The 27549-nt window shown below is 42.6% G+C and overlaps 3 protein-coding genes across 3 annotated transcripts in view; 1 reads left to right on the top strand and 2 right to left on the bottom strand.

Moving 5' to 3' along the window:
* LOC309548815 (uncharacterized protein) overlaps window positions 1–12045 on the top strand; it is a gene marked incomplete at its 5' end in the record, with an annotated part of 33648 nt that extends 21603 nt beyond the window's left edge. Inside the window, one exon of the mRNA XM_082248753.1 lies at window positions 10982–12045. Within this exon, the coding sequence (XP_082104879.1) occupies window positions 10982–11527 (546 nt within the window). The 3' untranslated portion in view covers window positions 11528–12045. The remainder of the gene's footprint in view (window positions 1–10981) is intronic.
* LOC309550239 (uncharacterized protein) overlaps window positions 1–27549 on the bottom strand; it is a gene marked incomplete at both ends in the record, with an annotated part of 1760330 nt that overhangs the window by 92841 nt on the left and 1639940 nt on the right. Inside the window, 1 exon segment of the mRNA XM_082250650.1 lies at window positions 20878–21697. Within this exon segment, the coding sequence (XP_082106776.1) occupies window positions 20878–21697 (820 nt within the window).
* Window positions 1–27549, bottom strand: part of LOC309548816 (uncharacterized protein) — a 530695-nt gene that overhangs the window by 247109 nt on the left and 256037 nt on the right. The window lies entirely within an intron of this gene.

The raw sequence follows: 27549 nt of genomic DNA, 5'->3' as shown, positions 1-27549 counted from the left end.
TTGTGTGTTGCTCGGGTATGTCCCAGTCCATTCCCACCCACCCATAGCTGAAAACTGACTATTCGTGCACTGTGTCTGTCTGCATTTTGGAATGTTGCCTTCACCATCTGTTGCCCTGTCTGCATCTTTATTAATTTATTTCTTTTTTTGCTCTGTATTGTCTTACCCAAGTTATGGGCTGATCTTATCTTTACAACTCTGCCCTCTTGCTAGTCTGACTTAGATGTGAAAGGTTTGTTTTGTTAGCTACCAATCCTTATATTAACTCATGATTAATTATTAACAAACAACCACCCCCATCCCTAACAGTATAAAACTAGAGCACCCTTATGGGGACAGCACTTTGCTGGGGGGAACGTTGCTGGGGGTTCTTTCCTTTAGTGATTCCTTCTCTAAGTGATTCTTTATACAAGTGATTTGCACTTCAAGTTCTGCACTTCAGCCATTGCACAAAGTGAACATACATAACAAACTGCACTGAAAGCACCAAACAGTCTGCAGGTGATCCTGTCTCTCTATTCAGCTCTCCTTCCACTCTATAACATGCGCTCTCTACCACTCCTTCTGGTAGTTGTGTCCTCTCTCTTTCTTTCACCCCTCTTCTCCACCCCACACCTTCTATATACCACCCTCCCTCTTGCCTCCTTACTGCCAAGCAGACCTATTTTATCACTATCATTAACACCTTCTCATCCAGTCCCTGTCAACTCTTCTCTACCTTCACCTCTCTTCTTCGTCCTCCACTGCCTCTACCCACCAACTTACACACTGCCCAGGAAATCACCAATCAATAATAAGATTGATTACATTCGTGAGAAGATCTCCAATGAACAGATACCTCCCCAACTTATAACCCCGTGTCCACAGGTACAATCATTACTTTCCTCATTCAACCCTGCAACTATTGATGAGGTTGCTAAAAAAATTTCTAACGCCCACCTAACTACCTGCCCCCTGGATCCTGCTTCCTCACAAATGCTATGGTCACCATCTGGCTCCATTCTACACTCTCTAACCCACATCTTCAACCTCTACTTCTCTTCTGGCATCTTCCCCAACTCTCTAAAACATGCGCTAGTCACCTCCACCTTTAAAAATCCCTCACTGGACCCCACCAATCTTAACAACCTTCGCCCCATCTCCTTACTCCAATTTTCCTCCAAAATCTTTGAACGTCTGATCTACAACCAACTGAGTGAACATCTGACTGAGAACAAACTTCTTGATCCCTTCAGTCTAGATTTTACCTTCAACACTCCACAGAAACTGCTCTCCTTATGGAAAATGGCTGAAACCAATGGACACTATTTGGACCTCTCTGCTGCCCTTGATACGGTGGACCCCCCCCTCCTCCTTTAAAAACCTTTACTCCTTTGGTCTTCATGACTGTACTCTTTGCTGGTTCTCATCCTACCTATCCCACCGCACCTTCAGCATCACTTAAAATTCTACTTCCTCCTCTCCTCTTCCTTCTATTTGGTTCCCCAAAGCTCTGTTCTTAGACCTCACCTATTCTCAGTCTACAACTCCTCCCTGGGTCAGCTGATAGCCTCCCATGGCTTCCAATACCATGTCTACGCTGACGACCCCCAAATCTATCACTCTACCGCTCAGATAATTCCATCAGTCTCCTCACATATCACTAATTTTCTAATAGACATATCCACCTGGATGTCATACCACTACCTCAAACTCAATCTATCCAAATTTAGGCTCATAATATTCCTTCCCCTACGTGCCTCTTCCCTTGACTTCTCTGTTATAATCAAGTGCTCAGTCATCAGCCCATCCCCCCATGCCAAGGTGCTAGGTGTAATCCTGGACTCTGTCCAAAGATTGCCGCCTCAACCTCGGCAACATCTCCAAAATATACCCCTTCCTAACCAATGAAATCCACTCCCTGTTCATCTCTTGCCTTGACTACTGCAACCCCCCCCCCCCCCTTATTGGCCTACCCTCACATAGGTTATTCCCCCTTCAGTTAATCATAAATGCTTCCGCCAGGCTCATCTATCTTACAAACCGTGTCTGCTACCCCTCTCTGCCAATCCCTCCATTGGTCCCACTTACCCAAACAAATGACATTTTAATTCTAACAATAACTTAAAAAGCCCTTCACAACTCGGCCCCCAGCTATATTACTAACCTAGTCTCAAAATACCAACCACATTGTTCTTTTCCTTCCTCCCAAGACCTCCTGCTCTCTAGCTCCCTCGTCACCTCCTCCAATACTCTCTTCCAGGACTTCTTCAGAGCCTCTCTGATCCTATGGAACTCCTATCCTGCCTCCACCTAACAACTATACTTTCATTTTCTCCATCAGCTCATGCCCTACAGTAATTACCTTTTGTATCACTTGACCCTCCCTCCTAGATTGCAAGCTCTAAGGAGCAGGGTCCTCTGATTCCGCCTGTATTGAAATGTATTGTAACTGCACTGTTTGCCCTCATTGTTGGTGCTATATAAATCCTGTATAATAATAATAACTATTAAACGTGTTCCCATGGGGGCAGTAGTCCTTAAATATACAGCAACCCTCCTATTACCCCCCTCACATCCCCATCCTATTATTGTGACCAATACCATCCAAATAATTTTTACCTTCATTTCCCAAAGTTATCCGTCTACAAGGAGACCTGTATAGATCAAATGACGGCACCAATGAGGATGGAGAAGGACCGGAGTCACATGACTGAGAAGATACTAAACCTCACCCTGGAGATCATCTACCTGCTGACCGGAGAGGTGAGGAGGATTCTGGGAGGTCACATGACATCACTCTTATCTCTATTAATAAAACACAGACCTGACCGGAAAGGTGAGGAGGATTCTGGGAGGTCACATGACATCACTCTTATCTCTATTAATAAAACACAGACCTGACCAGAGAGGTGAGGAGGATTCTGGGAGGTCACATGACATCACTCTTATCTCTATTAATAAAACACAGACCTGACCGGAAAGGTGAGGAGGATTCTGGGAGGTCACATGACATCACTCTTATCTCTATTAATAAAACACAGACCTGACCAGAGAGGTGAGGAGGATTCTGGGATTCTAACATGATATTCCTATTGGTTCCTCAATACAGAGATTTCCTCCTCTGAAGTCAGGTGATCATATGACCATCACAGTGCCTCCATGTGACTCCCTAAAACCTGAGAGACACAACATGCAGAAGATTCTAGAAGTCACCAAGAAGATGATGGAGCTGCTGACAGGAGAGGTGAGCGGTGCTGGGAATTCTTTTTTTGTAATTTTATTTTTATTGAATTTCCCAAAAATAAAGAAGTTACATCCATTGTATTTCACAGTAATACACACACAGGTAATACATCATGAAGAGGGTATATAGATATTACCCCATGAAGAGGGTATATATAGATATTACACCATGAAGAGGGTATATAGGTATTACACCATGAAGAGGGTATATAGGTATTACACCATGAAGAGGGTATATAGATATTACACCATGAAGAGGGTATATAGATATTACACCATGAAGAGGGTATATAGATATTACATAATGAAGAGGGTATATATATATTACACCATGAAGAGGGTATATAGATATTACACTATGAAGAGGGTATATAGATATTATACCATGAAGAGGGTATATAGATATTACACCATGAAGAGGGTATATAGATATTATACCATGAAGAGGGTATATATAGATATTACCCCATGAAGAGGGTATATAGATATTACACCATGAAGAGGGTATATAGATATTATAGCTTGCAATATCCAATAGACATACAGCATACTTGGACAGTATATGCAGTAAACTGAAATAAGTCAGAGGAACCCTGAAAGTTCTGGATAGAACATGGAGCTGTTTGGCCATCTGATGGACATGTCTGGGTTTGGTGGTTGCCAGGAGAACGGTATTTGCCTGACTGCATTGTGCCAAGTGTAAAGTTTGGTGGAGGGGGGATTATGGTGGGGGATGTTTTTCAGTGGTTGGGTTTGGCCCCTTAGTTCCATTGAAGGGAACTCTTAAGGTGCCAGCATACCAAGACATTTGGGACAATTTCCTGCTCCCAACTTTGTGGGAGGAGTTTGGGGATGGCCCCTCCCTGTTCCAACATAACTGTACACCAGTGCACAAAGCAAGGTCCATAAAGACATGGATGAGTGAGTTTGGGGTGGAGGAACTTTGCACAGAGTCCTGCACAGAGTCCTGAACTCAACCTGATAGAACACCTTTGGGATGAATTAGAGCGGAGACTGCAAGCCAGGCCTTCTCTCCAACATCATTGCCTGACCTCACAAATGCGCTTTTGGAAGAATGGTCAAACATTCCCATAGACACTCCTAAACCTTGTGGACAGCCTTCCCAGAAGAGTTGAAGCTGTTATAGGTGCAAAGGGTGGAGCCAACTCAATATTAAACCCTACGGACTAAGACTGGGATGTCATTAAAGTTTATGTGTGTGTAAAGGCAGGCGTCCCAATACTTTTGGCAATATAGTGTAAGTGAAGGTTTTCAGGAGCATCTTGTAAAGCGCTGCGTTAAATTGACAGCGCTATATAAGTACCTGAAATAAATAAATAATAGATTGTAGATGGAGGATATGAGGTGTGGTTGGTGTGGGCCTTGGATTCATATGTGTTTGAATTTGGTTGGTCGGTGTAAAGCGAATGATGGAGGGGGGGGGGGGGTGGAGAAAAATGCTTCCATTGAATATAAGAGGTAAAGAGGTTATTGGGAATACGGAGCTTAGTGTGGAATTCCTCAAAGGGTCTGAGTTTTCTTGTAACCAAATCTACAAAATGACTTGAAGTTAATGGGATATGAAGATTAATATTAGACAAGATTGTAAGGAATCAAACTTATAAATCCAGAAGGTCTCCTTCCTACATAAGAGGGAGAACCTTTCATTATCAGTAGGAGAACCCTTGTGGATGGTCTCAGGTGCCATGACCTCCAGATAAGCCATGTGCTTGTGATGTGTGTGGAGAAAGTGGCGGGGAACAGGGACCTTTTGCAGAGGTATTGTTGGCTTTTTCATTACCTTGACTGTTCTTATCCACCACATTGTGGTCAATAATCTGGTGTGAGACTTTTACCCTGAATAGACTTGGCTGTCGTTTTCACAGTCCTGCAGATAATTCTCCTTCTAGTGACCACTGGGGGCACCTAGCGTGGTCTTTTGTTTTGTGTATGCCTGTATCTTGCACTATCCAAAGTGTATTTGACAGCTGCATAGGTTTGTCCTGGTCTTCCCATGAATCCATCTATGATCTGTGCCCTCAGCGCTCGGTATACATGTTTGTTTAAAACGACTCAACTGAAATCTATTGGCTTCGGCCCAGGACAGGATCCTTCCATAGGACAGGGAGCCTGGGATTGAAGGATTATATAAAAGGTTAAGCAGGAGAGAACATGGTGAAGAAAGAAAATACCGTGTGCAACATTTTTTCCATATGGACAACATAAATAGCATAGAGGAGGAGGATTGTTTCAGTGGAGAGGACATGGTGGAGTCAGCTGACCATAATAAAGGGCATGGGTGAGTGGGGTAGATAAGCCCAAATTATATTTCAGACCGGCGACTGGGTGGGTGATGGACAGACCAGGACATAAAAGTGTGGAGGTGGGAGGCATAATAATAATTTAACCATTTCCCATCAGAAGGCCATCATAAGATGTCCTGGACTTGAAGTGGTGATATCTGGATGATGGGTGCAGTTGCAGGTATCATCCAGATATCTTTCTTTTCAGCCAGCTATTCCCTATCTTATAAAAGCCGCCCTAGCAGCTCATGAGCCGCTTGATTGATTTGACAGGCAGCGGGAGGGGATGTCCTCTACCCCTCCTGCTGCCCTCCAGTGCCTCTCTAGGCTCTCCCCCGTGTGATTGGGGAACCAGAGAACAGATCCGGCGATGGAATACCATAGAGCTGGCCATGGACTGGATGGTCCCCGGCCATCTCTATGCTCCTGGGAGCCCGAAAGCAACATCATGACGTCACTTTCAGTGCTGGCAGATGTAAACACTGACAGTTTTTTATCCTGAAAAGCAGAGATCAATGTTTTTTTTATCTCATGCTTTTTCGGGTAGAGGAGATATCTGGGGTCTACGTGGCCCTCCATAAAGAAGACCTATCACGCCTTATTCCTATTACAAGGAATGTGTACATTTCTAGTAATAGGAATAAAAGTGATCCAGGAAAAGTTAGAGTTGGTGTAAAAATAAAAAAATATAATAATAATTATTCAAAAAAAGTTTTTAAAGCACTCCTGTCCTCTCGTGCTCGCACGCAAAAGCAAACGCATACGTAGGCTGCGCCCGCATATATATGTACGATGTTCGGACCACACATGTGAGACATCGCTGCGAACATTAGAGTGAGAACAGTAATTCTATCACTAGACCCCCTCTGTAACTCTAAACAGGCAACCTGTAAACATTTGGAAAGCGTCGCCTATGGAGATTTTTAAGTACTGTAGTTTTGCGTCATTTCACGAATGGGTGCAATTCTAAAGCATGACACATGTGTTTGATATCTAACTACTCAGCATAACATCATTTTATATATTTTACGAAAAATTGTGTTACAGGTATCTATTTTGTTTTTTTTTTCCATTAAAATTCATTAAAGTATCTGCTTAAGGTACTAGGGTCCTTTACGGCGATCTCTGGACTGAAGGTTAACCATACCAAATCTCGGGCGTTGAATCTTATGCCCCATACACACGTGCAGATTATCTGCAGACTTTTGTCTGCAGACTTACCTTTTCTATGTAGTGCAAGGGCCTGCCGGATTGCATACAAATTGAAAGTGTTTAGGTTTGACCTCATATTATATGGTTTTGGTAAGTCTGCAGACAAAAGTCTGCAGATAATCTGCATGTGTGTATGGGGCATTACTCTTGATGACTCAAGCATGTAATTACCCCCCCCTATACAAAACTTTGATGGCGGACCTCTCGAGATGGGCAACTAAACCCCCTTCGTGGTTCGGCAGCTTGCACTCCGTAAAGATGAATATTTTACCACGTTTGCTGTACTTGTTCTGTACTTTGGCGGTAGCTGTTAATATGGTGGACCTTAAAGCCTTTCAGAATAAACTTGTGAAATATATCTGGGGGGACAAGAGGCCCAGAGTGAATAGACGCACCCTATTTACACCCAATTTGAGGGGGGGTTTGGGGGTCCCTGACCTCCTTACTTACTACTATGCTGCCCAACTCACTCACCTGGTCAGATTCCACTCTAGGGAACCCCGTCCTATCTGGATGCAGCTTGAGGCCTACCATGTCCCTAATATGCCAATTGAACATCTGATGTGGTTACAGCCCAAGGACCGCCCGGCAATTTTGTGCCCTACTTTGTCCCTATCACTGGGTATATGGAACAGATTGACGAAACGTCATGGCTTCAGGTCCCCCCATGCTCCTATGGCGCCCCTATTGGGCAATCCTCTGGTTTCCTCCGGGCCTCTGTCCCCTAGCATTTGCATGGTGGACCAATAAAGCTCTTCTCCGTCTAGCTGATCTAATTGACAACAGAGGTGTCCTCTCTAGAACTGTACTACAGGGCAAGTATTCTCTGCCGGAGAGCGAGATTTTTCGCTATACCCAGATCCTTCACTATGCTTCTTCTCTAAAGAGCCTCTGCGATTTGACTACCTCTACCCCCATGGAGTATCTTTGTAACAATATAGACAAGCAGAAGGGTTATATTTCCACGATATATACCATATTACTCGATGACGACACCAAATTGCCTTATATGACCCGGTGGGAAACGGACCTGGGAGAAGAACTAGATAGGGCGGAATGGAACAAGTTGGCACTCATGAACTGCAAGTCCCTGATAAACACTTCCCTAATAGAGGCAAATTATAAAGTCTTTCTCAGGTGGTATATGGTCCCGGTTCGGCTGGCAGCAGCAGTCCGGGGAGCATCTTCATTATGTTTTAGGGGCTGTGGTCAGGCGGGCACGGTCCTCCATATTTGGTGGACCTGCCCTAAGGTCCGCCGGTTCTGGATATGAGTATACAACTTTATCTACTCGCTCACGAGTGTCAACTTGGTCAAATCCCCTATACAGGCGTTGTTAGGCAAACCGATCGATCAAGCCCCTAAATATACAAAGAGGTTGGTCACCTTTATATTTACGGCGGCCAAGATCGCCATAGCTCGTTCCTGGCGGTCCCCGGTGATATTGTTTGAGTTGCTTAAGGCTAAGCTGACTTGGATTATGGTGAATGAGCGCATGGTGGCCATCCCCCAGGATAAGCTTACCCTCTTTGAAAAGACCTGGGACCCCTGGATGAGATATCTGGCGGGATCTAGGTGATCTGCAGCTACTCCCTTGAGGGCTCACAATTAGGGGGAAAGTCGTGACAGCTGTGGTCCCCCGTACCTGACCTGGACGCCAATCAATCCCTCCCCCTATCTTTTCCCGTCATTTCCTTTTCCACCTCTATCTGTTTCCTTCTCTTTCCTTTGTCGCTTCTTTTGCGACCCCTCTTTACCCCTGGGGTTCGGGCACTTGACGGAGTTAACCCCCTGGGGACGTCTTCAGGTTTTTTTTTCCCGCACACCGCTTCCTGTGGCCCCGTTGTTTCCGGTGGTGGGGCGGTGGGTTGGGGCCCAGGTGTTCGCCCCCCCCCCCCTGACTCGGCGCAGAGTGTTCCCTTTTTGGGGCGCTGGGAGGGGGGGGGGCGGGCCTGGGTCTGCCTCGGGCCGCCTCGTTACGGGGCATAGTGGGTTATGTTCTTATCGTGTGTTCCCGGAGGGGCTGCGTCCCCGAATCCCTTACCCATACTGTAATGTTATACGTTTTGACAACTAATTATCTGTTATTTTCTATTGTATCTTTGACTTGCACTTAAAACCAAATAAAAACCTATTGAAATCTAAAATTCATTAAAGTGTATTTTTCCCAAACAATTGTGTTTGAAATATTGCTGTGACCGCCATTTTATTATTTAGGGTCTTTGCTGAATAAAATATATATATTTTTTTTAATGTCTGGGGGCTCTAAGTAATTTTTTAGCAAATAAATGATGATTTTTACATGTAGGAGAGAAATGCCAGAATTGGCCTGGATGGGAAGTGGTTAACAGGTCAGGTGCTCCCAGACCGCCCCTAGATCTCAGCCAAGCAAAGTGGATTGTGCTATGCGATGGGACTTATGGTGCCATATAAATGTAACAAAGGTACTTTGCAGCAATTTCAGCAGAGAAAGAGGGACTTGGACCGGGAGAGTCTCAAATAGGTACAGCAGTTTGGGGAGGAACCACATTTTGAGGACATTTACCGTGCCTAGCCAGGAGATATTATACAGTAAGCATCCCATTGTTTCAGGGATAAATGTATGTCATGAAATAAAGAAGGAAGGTTAGCTTAGTATAATGAGGAGAAGGTGTCACATGAATAACGAGGTATTTGAGGGAACAGGTACACTAGTGATACGAGTAAGCGGATTGTAAGGTGCCCAGAGTTGTGGGAGGAATGTTGATAGAAAGATCCTCGATCTTAGAAGTATTAATCTTATACCCCGGCAGTGTACTCAGGTAGATGAGTGACAATTATTAGCAGTTATAATTTATACACAGCATGTTTGTTACAATGAATGTTTTATTATATATTCAGAGTGGAAACCTTGGGGATGATAATATTGATGTTAAAGAAGAGTATAAAGAGGAGGATGAGGAGTATGGAGTGATGGAGGAGTTTTCAGAAGGACACAAGGATATGATGGAGCCACCTAATACCAGGAACCCACCAGAGAGATGTCCCCGTCCTCTGTATTCCCAGGATTCCACACAGGAAGATCACACCATCCCCCACTGTTACAAGGTTGGTGCGATGGAGTATCTAGAACATGGACTTGTGGAGATGATGTGTGGATTTTTTTATGTGAGCTTATATTTTACAGATGATTTTTCTCTCATTTTCTTTAGGGTGAAGATCTGATAGATATAAAAGTTGAGGTTAAAGCAGAAGAAGAAGAGAGGTATGTGAGGGATGATCAGCAGTCTATGGAGGAGGATGGAATAACGCGGACATTTATAAAGGAGGACACTCCTACAGAGATCAGCACAGGTGGGTCATTAACACTAAATACATTCCTCCACCCATACTGCTCACTGATTGGTCCAGAGTGCCCAGGTCTAGCAAGATCTCTGACAGCAATTTCCCCAGATTTACTTGCTCTGATGTCTGCTTGCTGTGCCGGGTGGAGGGATATGACTAAATCATGGACTAAATAAGGAAGTGCAGGACTTCTTGTGTTGGGAAGATGGCAATGAGTGATAGAGGGGGAGGGGACACTCATCCTATAATCCCCTCATCACTGTCACTGCTATAAAATACAGTTCTTGTTGTTTCCTCACTCTCTGACTAGGGTCCATAAATAAAGAAATGAACTGGTAGGAGATCAGAGGACCCATTTACTAGTTACCTTGAGGGGGGAATTGTAAGATCCTCAGAGACAAAGCTGTCTGATGTGGGCGGAGTCCTGGTTTAGGGGAACCAATCTGCTCATGTCTAGTAATAATCTTTGTATTTCTATTTTAGTACATGGACGGGAGATGAGGAAAACCTCAGAGGATTGTCTCACTTTGTCTCCAGACCGTAAAGTAGAAGATGAGGACATCACTCAGTATAGTCCAGGAGAAAACCCGGCTACCTCAAATGTCCATCCGGCACCACACAGTGTAGATGGACCATCGTATTCCTCTTATCCTGAGGAACCTCAGACTGTGAGGGACAGTGCCAGACCATCGTATTCCTCTTATCCTGAGGAACCTCAGACTGTGAGAGACGGTGCCGGACCATCGTATTCCTCTTATCCTGAGGAACCTCAGACTGTGAAGGACAGTGCCGAACCATCGTATTCCTCTTATCTTGAGGAACCTCAGACTGTGAGATTACACACAGGGGAGAAGCCATATTCCTGTTATGAGTGCGGGAAATGTTTTTTAAGAAAGTCCTATTATATCATGCATCAGAGATCTCACACGGGGGAAAAGCCATTTTCCTGTTCAGAGTGTGGGAAATGTTTTGTACGAAAAGAAAACCTTGTTACACATCAGAGGTCTCACACAGGGGAGAAGCCGTATTCCTGTCCTGAGTGTGGGAAATGTTTTTCACAGAAGCCCCATCTTATCACACATGAGAGATCTCACACGGGGGAGAAGCCATTTTCCTGTCCTGAATGTGGTAAATGTTTTTCACAGAAGTCTGATCTTTCCAGACATCAGAACTCTCACACGGGGGAGAAGCCATATTCCTGTTCTGAGTGCGGGAAATGTTTTTCAGTGAGGTCCCATCTTCACAGACATCAGAGATCTCACACGGGGGAGAAGCCATATTCCTGTCCTGAGTGTGGGAAATGTTTTTCAGATAAGTCCAATCTTTACCAACATCAGAGCTCTCACACGGGGGAGAAGCCATATTCCTGTCCTGAGTGTGGGAAATGTTTTTCACAGAAGTCTCATCTTTACAGACATCAGAGATCTCACAAAGGGAAGAAACCACTTTCCTGTCCTGAGTGAGGGAAATGTTCCTCACTGAAGTCCTGTCTTCCTGTACATCAGGGATCCCACACAACCCTCGAGGTATATTAGTGCCTTGAGTGCAGGAAATGTCTTCTATATGAATGTTGGTGGACATGTGGGGAAGAAGCACACCCTGATATACACCTCAGATATACTCCATGGCTGATCTTCATCATCTAAGAAACACTTCATATGGAGATCAGAGATCACCAAAGACATGGATGAAGTGTTGTACTGTGTTGGCCATTGATAGCATGAGAAAAATAAAAATGGAGTCTGTGATGGAACCGCTTGGCGCCCCGACTAGGTGCTTCCTTTGGCCAAACTCTTCCGAGCAGACTGAGAGCTAATTCCAGCCCCTTTTACCCCAAACATCGTACACAGACAAGATGTGAGGTAAAATCCAAAGGAATGACTGTTTATTGAAACTCAGACACATACTTCATACCGTACAGGAGGACATCCCCTCCTGATCATATTACCCTAACAATACAAACAAGAATATAATTAACATAACTAAGAACAGCCAACATGGACTACGCTACTCCCCCTCTAGCAACTGATAACTTACAGTGATATACTTAACATGAGCTAATTAACTGGTCACTTAAACCAGGCTAGGTGGAGGGGACAATACTAGCAGACAGACAGAGACAATAGAACAATGAGAGAGATCTACTTACCATAAACACGTGGGAGGCCCCAGTGGTTTGAGCTGATTAAATAACATCTACAGTCATTGCGGGTTTGAGGCATAGAGGCCCCAAATATGGACATGGAACCTCCAGTTCCCGGAGTCTGTGTGTTTTGGGGAGACATAAACTTGAATCAGAAACAAGACCACTCCACGGATCCCCCAGGCATACACCTTCCAAAGAGTAGTGTTCCCTTAAATGCCAGGGCCCATAGTCAGTGGGTAAGAGGCTCGCTCCCAGTCCTCTCCAAAAGCCTCTGTCCTGGTCAGGTCTGTGACAGAGTCATTACCTTTCATTGGCTGAGTACATTTTGTAGTGTGAGCTTTCAGAAACATTTAGAGGTCTACTTAAAAATACAAAAATAGTTGAATGAGTGTGACCAACATTCGCCCAGCTGTGACAAGTTTTAGCAATATTTTATTTCATATGATCATTGGCTCCATCTATTGGCCATAATTCTTTATTGCACTATTGTTACTGATGGAGGTATTTCAGGAAAAATACTGTAATATGGCCACTAGATGGCGCTGGTGATCATAGGAAATCACTGTGTTAAATAAAATACAACCAGAATTTTTAACAGCTGAATAAATGTTTGTCACATTCGTCCAATGAACTTTCTGTAAATAAGGGGAAAAAAAACAAGGGAGGTTAGTGAAAGCAGCGCATATTACACACACTACACATTGTTAGGCACACGGTTAACACTTTGATTGCCCATAGATATTAATCCCTTAACAACCAGTGTCATTAGTACAGTGACAGTATAGTATTATTATTTATGTATTGGTGTCACTAGTGATGTCGGTGTCAGTTAATGCTCCTCCCAGTGAATGTCAGCTAGCGTCAAATTGCCCGCCACACTATTACAGTCCCACTCTAAGTTGCTGATCACCACCATTACCAGTATAACCTCAAAGCTGTGTAAATTCCACCATAGTTTGTAGACTATAACTTTCACTCAAACCAATTAATATACACTTCATGGGAGTTTTTTTGTTTTTTACCAAAGTCATGTAGCAGAATACAGTTGGACCTAAACTTATGCAGACATTTGAATTTTTTTTAATAATATTTTTTTTTTATTGGATATATTTTACAATAGAAATATTTTTTTTTTTTAAATGTTTGATTTTTTGTTTATATAATAAAAAAATAAACCTAGTTGTGATCGAAGGCCACAAAAAAAGCTTTATTTGTGTAAAAAAAATGATATAAATGTAATTTGTGTACAGTGTTGCATGACCGTGCAATTACCAGTTAAAGTAGCGCACTGCTGAATAGCAAAAAAAAAGCTCTGGTCATGAAGGGGGTAAAACCTTCCGGAGCTTAAGTGGTTAAACCAACCATTCATTTAAAACTAAAAATGTGCATTTGGCCATTTGATGGCGCTAAGTATAATAGAAATTGGTGTCATCACCCGGGATCGTCGGCCTCCTGCTTCAGGGGATGTGGCCAGATGGATACGTTTCTACACATATGGTGGACTTGTCCTAAAGTGCGTCCCTTTAGGATGAGGGTACGTTTTTATATTTTCAGGTACGACATTCAATATTACCAAAGATGGAAGTATTACCCTACTGATGTGTAGATTGTGTGGAGAGGAAGGGTCTATCTGTAAATAAATGGCGCCGTCCCCTGGGATAAATTATGAAATAGTTATGTAACCAGGTTGGTAGGCGACTAATAAGGATGGAGGGAGGGAAGGGAAAGGAATGAGACAAGGAGGGGGTAAGTCTACCAAACACAATGTGGGGATTTGAATGTGACTGTCTATTAATACCATAGATCAAAAAAGGATAATACATGTTTATTGATTATAACAAACAACAATATATATCAAATCGTATAAATAATACAATATCTGTTTAAAGTACATCTTGTGGATCTACGCGTTTCGCTCAACAGAGCTTCCTCAGGATCCAAGAGAATATTCTTATCAGATAAATCCATATAAAATCACAATATCTAAAATAAACACTAATAACAAACAATTAGGCATTTTTTGATTCCCCTTTGTTTCTCTCTCTTCCGGTACTTAAAAAAAATGTATTTATATATATTTTTTCTCTGTGATATTATGGATATTTTAGTGTCCATCTCCTTCATATCTCTCACTCGTCTTGTACACATCTTCATTAATGTCATATCATTGTTCACTTACCCCATTGCACCTTTCCTTATTTATTCACACTCGCTTTGGTTGTGTTGGCCCTCACACTCATCTATTTTATTTTTTTGTATTGATAGAGTCACGTTTACACTTCACTCTGTGTGTCACTTTATATAATTCTAATACCCCTTTCTGGGGTCGTCAGTATTCATATTGCACATACCATTCACTGCTTTTTCGGTCTTTTGTTCCTTATATGTCAGCTGTATTCTATACAGGTTTCTAAGCATCATCATACATCACTGATTAAGGAGCAGTGTTTTTGATTTTTTACTAAAAGAGGAAGGACATGTTTCAATGGCTTTTACTTTGTGATCCTCCTCTCCGCCTTCCAATTTTTTGGAATCCCCCCCCCCCCCCCCCCGATGGCCCAATTTAGTCTGATTACTCACACACCCTTTTTTCTTTTCCTAATAATTTATATATTTATTTATTTTTGTTATTTATTTATAATTTTTCTTTTTTTTCTTTTCTTTTTATATACTATGTATATTGATTTGTTATTATTGTTTGTTTCAGATATTGTGATTTTTATATGGATTTATCTGATAAGAACATACTCTTGGATCCCGAGGAAGCTCTGTTGAGCGAAACGCGTAGGTCCACAAGATGTACTTTAAACAGATATTGTATTATTTATATGTATCAGCGGGGAGCATTGATAGTTTCAAAAAACTATTGGATGGACACCTTAAAGACCACAACATACAGGGGTATACAATGTACGGTTAAAAGCAAACACACACACACACATCATAGGTTGAACTGGATGGACTTATGTCTTTTTTCAACCTCACTAACTATGTAACTATATTGTTGTTTGTTATAATCAATAAACATGTATTATCCTTTTTTATCCATTTTAGGTCTTTGGTATTAATCCCCATTATCCAGTGTTTGGTAGACTTAACCCCTCCTCGTCTCATTCCTTTCCCTTCCCTCCCTCCATCCTTATTAGTCGCCTACCAACCTGGCTACATAACTATTTCATATTTTACCCTACTGAATAAACCAGTGGAAAATGTCCCGGAACACACATGGACATTAATATACTTCATGTTCTTCCCCAAGACTAAGCACCGGGTGAGGAGTAAAATGTGTTGGGGGCGTGGCCTGGTGGGGGCCCAGGCTAAGGTTGTCTCTCTCATACCACCATAGGACTCCATGGATGTGCGGCACCAGCGATCTTTCCTCTCTTCCTTATTATATTTCATGTTCTTGGCGGCCAAAACTGCTATTGGGACCACCTGGAAAAGCCCAGATATAAACATCGCTCTAACGAAGTGTAAGATCACATGGATAATGCTAAATGAAAGAATGGTTTGTGTCTTCCGAGAAAAATAACCCCTCTTCTACATAATATGGTCTCCTTGGCTCGCCTATCTGCAGGTTCCACACACAAGGTGCTGACTCCAGGAACGGCTGGCGGTAAATCCTCAGACAGACTTACTTCCTTTTCTCTTTCTTTCTCATTCCCATTAAAATCAATGAATGCTTTCACCCTGAGGGTGCTGATGGGGCAGTGAAAAAAAATCCTGCAAGCAGCATCTTTGGAGCATATTTGGAGTGCTAAAAAAAGCACCTCAAAAACGCCCCTCTCTATTGAAATGAATGGGAAGCGCCTCAAAAGCACCTGAAAAGTGCTGCAAAAGCGATGTGTACGTAAAGGTTCGCCTTGTAGAGCAACTCATTCAGTTCAAAATAGAGCTAAAAGGCAAAACATTATATATGTGTATACTGTATATGTGTGCATATACAGTATATAGATATATATTTATATACAGTATCTCACAAAAGTAAGTACACCCCTCACATTTTTGTAAATATTTTATTCTATCTTTTCATGTGACAACACTGAAGAAATGACACTTTGCTACAATATAAAGTAGTGAGTGTACAGCTTGTATAACAGTGTAAATTTGCTGTCCCCTCAAAATAACTCAACACACAGCCATTAATGTCTAAACCGCTGGGAACAAAAGTTAGTGCACCCCTAAGTTAAAATGTTCAAATTAGGCCCAGGGTGTCAATATTGTGTGTGGCCACCATTATTTTGCAGCAGGGAGGGGAGGGAGGGGATCATGCTCTGCTTCAGTATGTCACAGTACATGTTGGCATTCATGGTTCCCTCAATGAACTGTAGCTCCACAGTGTCGGCAGCACTCATGCAGCCCCAGACCATGACACTCCCACCACCATGCTTGACTGTAAGCAAGACACACAAGAAGTACATGGCCGTCACTAAATGTTACATCTAAGTGAAGAGAGGAAATATCTATACCTACACGAACCTTATGATATATACCAACTTATTCTTATATATGTATGATGTACATGAGTGAAATTAGTAGGAAACATTGAACGCTCCTGAAGATGTTGGATTACGAAACGCGTACAGTGCCGTCGCAGCACTTCCGGTTCCGCCATTCGCATGGAACGCATTGCGTTCCAAAGGCTTACACTACGCTTGTTTTACAAAGGATTATTGTGAGTACCCTACTATTTGTTTTATGCAATAAAATAGTTATAGCAGTATCACACTATTGGCCTCTTTCTTCCATCTACCCATACCTGTCCCACAATACCTGGCTGATTTCGGCGTATACACGTATATGAGAGCGGACCCCGCTGACGTCTGGGCCTACCTGTAGGAACCATAACAGAGCCCTACTGGGCACTTCAGTTATACCCCCACCTCAAGCCCCCGGAGAGGAACAGGATCCAAAAAAGGAATACCTGCCATATTTATATACCCGCTCTATACCCCTGTGTGGGGTGGGTATTTCTTGTGAGTGGGCTACCTTCCCTAGGGGTCACCGAGCACCTCACCCACCACAGGGTTGTATCCAGCATCTATTATATGAAGATTCTTTGTCACATATATGGACTAAATATGTCACTTTAATTTCACCTTATTGCTGGACCACCAGCTTGTCTTGTCACTTAGTTATTTTGTTTTATACACTTATTGTATACAGCACTTTACATGTGCTGCCACCAAGTCACCTTTTCATCACCCACCTAATAACCACTGGTCACTTTATTTATTTAAATTCTGCCATTTGTTTATAGTTTGCCCCTTAACTGACTCAGTCTCTATATGTATATATTTTTTTATATATTTATATTTGTATGCACAAGCCACTTTATTTCATTTGTTGACACTTTTTATGTGAGATATTATCCACTATAATTGCGTTTTATATGCTCATTTTCATTCATTTAATTATTTATTTATCCACCTGTTGTGCATACATTCACACACTCCTCTTTGTGCATACCTACCCTTTTAACATTTAATTATTTATTCTCCTCATTTTGCATATATCTACACACTTTCCTGTCTAAACTTTTACACTACCTATAGAGGGCAGCGCCATTCCCTTACCTTGATCTCAAACAGAAAACAGAGGTTGTGGGACTTTAAATGAGGCAGGTCACCAACTAAGATATACAGAAATAGAATCTGAACGTAGTCATTTATTATATATACAGTAATTGATACAAATGTTGACATCAGTAACAAATATGATGCAGACATCTATACAAAAAAAGCTGAGACAAAGAAATCCATATAGTAAAGGAGATTGTTATAATAGTAATAAGATATATTCAGTAAAAAAAGTACATGGTCGTCACTAAATGTTACATCTAAGTGAAGAGAGGAAATATCTATACCTACACAAACCTTATGATATATACCAACTTATCCTTATATATGTATGATGTACATGAGTGAAATTAGTAGGAGACATTGATCTCCTGTGTACGAGCTGAGCTCAGTTTGGGGCCAGTTTCCTCATTTTATTGAGATCTGGTTTTAGATAAATCAATAAATGTCATTTTAGGATAAATCCATGTAGTTGTTATCTGTCTCATGCTGTGCCCTTAAAGTCCACACATATGACAGTGGTTCCTTGTGAACATCTGTAGGTTCCCATTTCTCTGAACAGATAGGATGTTGGGACTCTCAAGATAGCTCTGTTTTTTCTTCTATCCAAGTTCTCCAAATAAAACATAAAAACACATCCCCTAGACTGGTCATTGGAGACAACGAGTGGAAGAGTGTGTGCACCTGGCTGTGTGAAAATACCCTGTATCTGGCTGTGGAGTAATCAGTGGGAGGCCCAGGCAAACCAATATCCAAGCGGCCCCTGCGGGGGTACCGCTATGCAGAAAGCAAACCTTGCTTCAACAAACAGTTCTCTCCTCAGGACAGAAAAGAAGACAAAGGTAGGCGACTGCACCAAACTTTGATAAGATGCTGCAATGCACATCGATCACCCAGAGAGCAGAGTCCTCTCCATATGTTTTCCTTTTGGTTACTCCCTAGCAGCTCGCATGCTAAGGACAGCTCCTGTCCCAGCGGAAGCCCATTTGGGAGAAACGCGTAGGATTTGAGGAGAGCCGCGCCGTCATTATCCTTTGTACGGTCCACACTGCATGCGGCCGTACCGGCTTGAATCCATGCTTTTTTTTTCGACTATATGTAAGTGCATTTTCAATATATTTTTATGTGTTTTGAAGATAATGCACTATTAGTTTGCCTCCTCTTTTCCAACCCCTTTTTTTAGTGGCTTCGGGTGTGAAACTAAGGAGAAGAGTGATCCTCCCAATTGTTCTTCTGGAGGCTGGATGGGAACTACTTTATAGGCGAGAAACCAACACGTTTCTGAGCTCAACATATGTTATCTCTGGTAAGGAGCCATACATTATTATTTTCCCCACGAGCACGAGGTGTGTGGTGAGGATGGGAAGATATACTGTGAGGAATTAACCCTAGAGTCACCTTTAATGTTGCTTGCTAGCAGTTTCTTTCTGGCTTCCTATATTTTTTTAATCCATCACTTGCTGGCCACGGAGTGCACTAAAGGGGACTTTGTACCCAGGAGCAGCGTGGGGACCAGCTGCATCGCCTTAAGTCCTGGAAAGAGAAATTTAACCTCTTTACAAGCCCGAATGATCCCCCTACCGTAAGGTTAGAGGGGATCCAACATATCTGGTGAGCCTTCTGATAAACCCCCCTGAGCACTGTGGTGACCCCTTATGAACATTCTTACCACCATTGCCTCCTTGTTTCGGTTTGGAATAGTAACATTGGGAACATTGGACTTACCTTTTATTTCCATATGCATGGTGTACATTCCATATGGATTGATCAACTGTGGACACTATTTAAATATTTTTTATTTCCTATTTTTATTATTTATTATATTTTTGGATTTATATCTTTAATAGCTGGTTGTAATAGGTTTGTTATAATTGCACCCAGTTGGTTGTTTGCACGATTTTGAGGTGTTATCATATACACATATTTAATATATTTACAGATATTGCAAGCGCACTAAACGTGGGAGGCTATTCTACTATACCCCCTCTCTTCTTTATAGAATAGTTCCAATAGGTAGGAAAACGTCATACAAAAATGGTCCTATAAGTGAGGAGGAGAAGAAAGGAACGCAGCCTTTGGCTTATCCTGAACATTTATGAGGGAGGGGTCTTATGGGGGAGGAACGAGGGCAGGGCAACCCAAGCGTATTCTACCATGGACATATGTCAGGAAAGCACATTATGGCCACTAGATGGAGCTGACCATTATAGGAAATCCCAATTCACCATGACTGGGGGAATGCGGGTCACATTTCATCAACACATTTATAACAACCAGATCTGTAAGTGTTTGTGAAATCTTCCCACACAAAATGAACTCAGCCAATGAAAGGTAAGAAATTTTTATTTTTCTCCTGCTATCGGCCAACACGGGACAACACTTCATCCATGTCTTTGGTGATCTCTGATCTCCTTATGAAGTGTTTCTTACATGATGAAGATCAGCCATGGAGTACAGTGGTGATTGAACGTTTGGGCACCCCTGGTAAAAAGTTGTATTAATGTGCATAAAGAAGCCAAGGAAAGATGGAAAAATCTCCAAAAGGCATCAAATTACAGATTAGACATTCTTATAATATGTCAACAAAAGTTAGATTTTATTTCCATCATTTACGCTTTCACATTCTGCAGGGTGCCCAAACTTTTGCAGACACCATTTTTTTGTTTTCTGTAATTTTGAAAGTGTCAATGATGGAAATAAAATCTAACTTTTATTGACATATTATAAGAATGTCTAATCTGTAATTTGATGCCTTTTGGAGATTTTTCCATCTTTCCTTGGCTTCTTTATTGCACATTAATACAAATTTTTACCTGGGGTGCCCAAACTTTCGATCACCACTGTATATCTGAGGTGTATATCAGGGTGTGCTTCTTCCCCACATGTCCACCAACATTCATATAGAAGATATTTCCTGCACTCAGTGCACTAATACACCTCTAGGGTTGTGTGGGACCCCTGATGTACAGGAAGACAGGACTTCAGTGAGGAAAAATTCCCTCACTCACGTCAGGAAAGTGGCTTCTCTCCCGTGTGAGATCTCTGATGCTTGGAAAGAGTGGACTTCTGTGAAAAACATTTCAAGCACTCAGGACAGGAATACGGCTTCTCCCCAGTGTGCGATCTCCGATGCATGGAAAGACTGGACTTCGCTGAATAACATTTCCCGCAATCAGGACAGGAATACGGCTTCTCACCAGTGTGCAATTTCTGATGTCTGTAAAGATCAGACTTCATTGAAAAACATTTCCTGCACTCAGGACAGGAATACGGCTTCTCACCAGTGTGAAATTTCTGATGTCTGTAAAGATCGGACTTCATTGAAAAACATTTCCCACACTCAGAACAGGAATACGGCTTCTCACCAGTGTGCAATTTCTGATGTTTGGAAAGATTGGACTTCTCTGAAAAACATTTCCCACACTCAGGACAGGAATAAGACTTCTCACCTGTGTGCAATCTCTGATGCTTGGAAAGAGTGGACTTCTCTGAAAAACATTTCCCGCACTCAGGACAGGAATACGGCTTCTCCCCCGTGTGAGATCTCTGATGTGTGGAAAGAGTGGACTTCTGTGCAAAACATTTTCCGCACTCAGGACAGGAATACGGCTTCTCACCAGTGTGCAATCTCTGATGTTCGTAAAGACCAGACTTCACTGAAAAACATTTCCCACACTCAGAACAGGAATACGGCTTTTCCCCCCTGTGAAATCTCTGATGCATGGAAAGAGTGGACTTCTCTGAAAAACATTTCCCACACTCAGAACAGGAATACGGCTTCTCACCAGTGTGCGATCTCTGATGCCTGGAAAGAGTGGACTTCTCTGAAAAACATTTCCCACACTCAGAACAAGAATATGGCTTTTCACCCGTGTGCCATCTCTGATGTGTGGAAAGATTGGACTTCTCTGAAAAACATTTCCCGCACTCAGGACAACAATAGAGCTTCTCACCAGTGTGCAATTTCTGATGTCTGGAAAGAGCGGACTTCCGTGAAAAACATTTCCTGCACTCAGGACAGGAATATGGCTTCTCTCCAGTGTGCAATTTCTGATGTCTGGAAAGAGCGGACTTCCGTGAAAAACATTTCCTGCACTCAGGACAGGAATATGGCTTCTCTCCAGTGTGCAATTTCTGATGTTTGCAACAATCAGACTTCAATGGAAAACATTTCCCGCACTCAGGACAGGAATATGGATTCTCACCGGTGTGAGATCTTTTATGCACATTAAGCTTGTATTTAAAACGGAAACACTTCCCGCACTCAGTACAGGAGAACCTCTTATCTGTTTTAAGGACGGCACCGTCCCTCACAGTCTGAGGCTCCTCAGGATAAGAGGAATATGATGGTCCGGCACTGTCCCTCACAGTCTGAGGTTCTTCAGGATAAGAGGAATACGATGGTCCGGCACCGTCCCTCACAGTCTGAGGTTCCTCAGGATAAGAGGAATACGATGGTCCATCTACACTGTGTGGTCCCGGATGGACATTTGAGGTAGCCAGGTTTTCTTCTGGACTATACTGTGTGATGTCCTCATCTTCTACTTTACCGTCTGGAGACAAAGTGAGACAATCCTCTGAGGTTTTCCTCATCTCCCGTCTATCTAAAATAGAAATACAAAGATTATTACTAGACATCAGCAGATTGGTTCCCCTAAACCAGGACTCCGCCCACATCAGGCAGCTTTGTCTCTGAGGATCTTACAATTCCCCCCTCAAGGTAACTAGTAAATGGGTCCTCTGATCTCCTACCAGTTAATTTCTTTATTCATGGATCTTAGTCAGAGAGCGAGGAAACAACAAGAACTGTCTTTTATAAGAGTGATAGTGATGAGGGGATTATAGGACGAGTGTTCCCTCCCCCTCTATCACTCACTGCCATCTTCCTAACACAAGAAGTCCTGCACTTCCTTATTTAGTCCATTATTTAGTCATGAATAACAGCGGGGCTGAGCCCCACCAGAGGTCAGAGAGTGAAAATGGGGGGAGAACAACCAAGATGAAGACTGGACTGATCCTGAAGACCACCATCATTGGGTTACTGACTCCTCCCTCATTATCACTTTCTGTTTAAGGTCCCAAAGTTTGAGGATGTTATCACATTATTATCAACATGTAAAAGTCTGTCCTCCAATCAAACCATCATATATAAAATGGGTGTAACAAAAGAGAATCCATATTATGTGTATATATAGCAGTGGGTACAGGGGAGAGAGCAGAAGTCTGTAATGAACAACAGAGTATATAGTACAGGGGTCAGAACTCATAATTTTTGTGTTCAGTAATCAGTTGCAGAGGTCCCACACCGCTGCCTCCCATCTCCCGAGACTGCACTCAGTGACTTGGGTGTGAGACTATACAGACATATCCCTCCACCCGGCACAGCCAGCAAATAACAGAGCAAGTAACTCCGGGAGAATTACTGCCAGCTGAACCCCAGAATCTCCATAAATCCAGTCTAGAGACATAAATTGTGTCTGCAGCACAGAGAAGGAAGATTATCCGAGAGAAATACAGGAATACAGGACGGGGAACACAGCTCAGGAAAGTGACCAGGGTATTACAGGCTGATTTCACCCAGTCCCCGCCCTACTCTGGACCAATCAGTGAGCAGTATGGGTTGAAGAATGTATTTAGTGTTAATGGCCCACCTGTGCTGATCTCTGTAGGAGTGTCCTCCTCTATAAATGTCCCCGTTATTCCATCCTCCTCCATAGACTGCTGATCATCCCTCACATACGTCTCTTCTTCTTCTGCTTTAACCTCAAATTCTATATCGATTGGATCTCCACTCTAAACAAAGAAAATGAGAGAGAATATCATCTGTAGGTTATAAGCTTATTATTGTGATTATATATATATATATATATATATATATATATATATATATATATATATATATATATATATATATATATATATATATACACACACATACACACACATATACACATACATACATACATACATACATACATACATACATACACACACACAAACCCAATTCCAAAAAAGTTGGGACACTGTACAAATTGTGAGTAAAAAAGGAATGGACTCATTTACAAATCTCATAAACTTATATTTTATTCACAATATAATATAGATAACATATCAAATGTTGAAAGTGAGACATTTTGAAATGTCATGCCAAATATTGGCTCATTTTGGATTTCATGAGAGCTACACATTCCAAAAAAGTTGGGACAGGTAGCAATAAGAGGCCGGGAAAGGTAAATGTACATATAAGGAACACCTGGAGGACCAATTTGCAACTTATTAGTAGAGATGGCCTTGCGGTTCGCCCGGCGGTGGATTCGCGGCGAATTTTGCTTGTTCACAAATACGCAAAAAGTCAGACTTTTGCCGATGTTCACGAAGATGTCCGCGCCGCCATTTTCTTTTTCTTTCAGAAGAACTTTGACCCGTGACACAGCCGTCAGGTGGAATGGGACATCCAATTAAAACATTTTAGCACATGGACAGTCCCCCTACCCTATAAATAGACCTGAGCTGTCGGCCATTTCACATTCTGCTTTTTGCCAGCATATAGAGAGGTCTGCTGTATGCATCAGGGAGAGATTGCCAGACACAAATAGCTCTGTTAAGATCCATAAAAGTCCTTTTCAATGCTGGTATTTCGGTATAGCTCTACTAGTATCTTTTCAGGTTAGGGACAGGTATCCAGTTTGTGCTTTAGGGGCAGTTAGAGATCGGCAGCAGTCACACAAATCGTTCTGTTAATGTCCACAAAAGTAATTTAAAGGGCTGCAATTTTTTTGGTATTGCTGTGCAGTGCACTATATGGGGGGGGGGGGGTAATCCACAGTATAATATACTTTGTAGAAAGCATATTACAGTGGATTAGTAGTAGTATTGTGCACTATGCAGCATTGTGACAGGTGTGGTGACTGAGCCTTGCTGCAGCAATACTACAAACAGTGCCAAACTCCGTGGCCAATTTTTTGAACAACTGGTGTGATAGACCAGTGGCCCCCCAATACCACATATTGAAGTGGGGTGTTATTTAACAGTATACTTTTCTAAGAGAGTATTTTAGTCCTGCAAAAATGTGGCTTCTCGCTGTGTTATCTGTGCTACACACAGTGACAACAGTTACTGGCCAATTATTTGTAGAACTGTTGTAATAAATCTGTGGCCCCCAATACCACAGATTGAAGAAGGGTGTTATCTGAGTATACTTTCATAAGTGTATTTGTGTCCTGTAACAATATTGCCTCTTTTACTGGGTTAACTCTGATACACACAGTGCCAAACTCCCTGGCCAATCTTTTGAACAACTGGAGTGATAAACCAGTGGCCCCCCAATACCACATATTGAAGTGGGGTGTTATCTGAGTATACTTTCATAAGCGTATTTGTGTTCTGCAACAATATTTCCTCTTTTGCTGAGTTAAGTCTGATACACACTGAGGGCAGAGAAAAGGCGGAAGTGTTAAATCATTTCTTCTCTTCAGTCTTCACAAAAGAATCGGGGGGCTACACGAACCTAGCTTGTAAGGCCGAACTAAATAACACACCTCAGGAAGTGCCGCCATGGCTAACAGAAGATAGACTTAGAACTAAACTAGAGAAACTTAACATAAATAAATCACCGGGACCGGATGGCTTGCACCCGAGGGTTCCTAAAGAGCTCAGCCAGGTGATTGCCAGACCATTATTCTTGATCTTTAAGGATAGTTTACAGATGGGTATGGTGCCAGCTGATTGGAAAAAAGCCAACGTGGTACCGATATTTAAAAAGGGGCCAAGGTATATCCCGGGGAACTATAGGCCGGTCAGCCTAACATCTGTAGTCTGCAAGATTTTGGAGGGGATGTTAAGGGACCACATACAAGACTTTAGTAATGAAAACAGTACAATAAGTAGTAATCAGCACGGATTTATGAAAAATCGTTCTTGCCAAACTAATCTATTAACCTTCTATGATGAAGTGAGCTGCCACCTAGATAAGGGAAAGCCTGTGGATGTGGTGTATCTGGACTTTGCAAAGGCTTTTGACACCGTTCCCCACAAACGCTTACTGTACAAACTAAGGAAGGTAGGTATGGACAATAAGGTGAGTACCTGGATAGAGAACTGGCTCCAGGGGAGAGTCCAGAGGGTGATGATTAATGGGGAGTTGGGCGGGTGTGGAAAGTGGGGTCCCCCAGGGTTCGGTCCTGGGACCAATCCTGTTTAATTTATTCATAAATGATCTAGAGGAGGGGATATCTAGTACAATCTCAGTATTTGCAGATGATACTAAACTAGGCATGCCAATATCTTCTATGCAGGATGTAGAAACCTTACAAACAGACCTGAACAAAATAACGGGGTGGGCAACTACATGGCAGATGAGGTTTAATGTTGATAAATGTAAAGTAATGCACTTGGGGGCCAAAAACCAGAAAGCAAGCTACTCACTAGGGGGGGGGGGGAACCTCTGGGTGAGTCTAGGATGGAAAAGGACTTGGGGGTACTGGTAGACAACAGGCTTGGCAGTGGCATGCAATGCCAAGCCGCTGCAAGCAAAGCCAACAGAATACTGGGATGTATAAAAAAGGGGATTCACTCCAGAAATAAAGAGATTATTCTCCCACTCTACAAGACTCTGGTCCGGCCACATCTGGAGTATGCTGTCCAGTTCTGGGCACCGGTCCTCAGGAAGGATGTGCTGGAACTGGAAAGAGTCCAGAGAAGGGCAACAAAAATAATTAGGGGAATGGAGGACATCAGCTATGAGGAGAGGCTACAGGCACTGAACTTATTCTCTCTGGAGAAGAGAAGATTGAGGGGGGATATGATATCAATGTACAAATACTGTACTGGTGAACCTAGCATAAGGAACAAACTATTCAGAGTAAGGGAATACAATCATACACGTGGCCACTCACTAAAACTAGAGGAAAGGCGGTTTAACCTTAAAATGCGTAGTGTGTTCTTTACTGTGAGAGCGGTAAGGATGTGGAATTCTCTTCCACAAACAGTCGTATCAGCAGGGAGCATTGATAGTTGGATGGACTGTTGTCTTTTTTCAACCTCACTAACTATGTAACTATGTAACACACAGTGCCAAACTCCCTGGCCAATTTTTTGAACAACTGGTGTGATAAACCAGTGGCCCCCAATACCACATATTTAAGTGGGGTGTTATCTGAGTATACTTTCATAAGTGTATTTGTGTCCTGCAACAATATTGCCTCTTTTGCTGAGTTAAGTCTGATACACACAGTGCCAAACAGTGTTGCCATCTGCAGCCTTTGCAGTCAACGCATAAGTCGAGGAAAGCCCAACACTCACCTTGGGACAATCGCCTTAAGAAGGCACCTAAACTCCCATCACCGAGCCCAGTGGGAGCAACACAGTCAGAAGTTGAACCCACAAAGCCACACTCCAGGCTCTCACCGTTCAGCCCCTTCTCACATTTGCCCTCCACTCCACCTTCCATGATGCCGTTGTCACGTTGTTCTGGAAAAAGGCAGGCTTCTGTGGTCCAAATGTTGGAGCGGAAAAAATTAAGACGCCGGATAACCCTCTTGCCCAACATTTGACTGCTGGCTTGTCGGAACTGATAGCCCACCAACTACTGCCATATCAACTGGTGGACTCTGAGGCCATTCGTAAATTTGTGGCCATTGGAACACCACAATGGAAGGTCCCAGGCAGGAAATATTTCTCACAAAAGGGCATTTCAGAGCTGTATGGCCATGTTAAGCGGCAAGTGAATATATCTCTGGCACACAGTGTTGGTGCCAAGATA

Source organism: Pelophylax lessonae (assembly GCF_965119305.1).
Source record: "Pelophylax lessonae genome assembly, chromosome: 3".
Lineage (NCBI taxonomy): Eukaryota > Metazoa > Chordata > Amphibia > Anura > Ranidae > Pelophylax > Pelophylax lessonae.
Note: the sequence above shows the minus strand (reverse complement) of the source record. Positions and strands in the feature narration are given on the sequence as shown.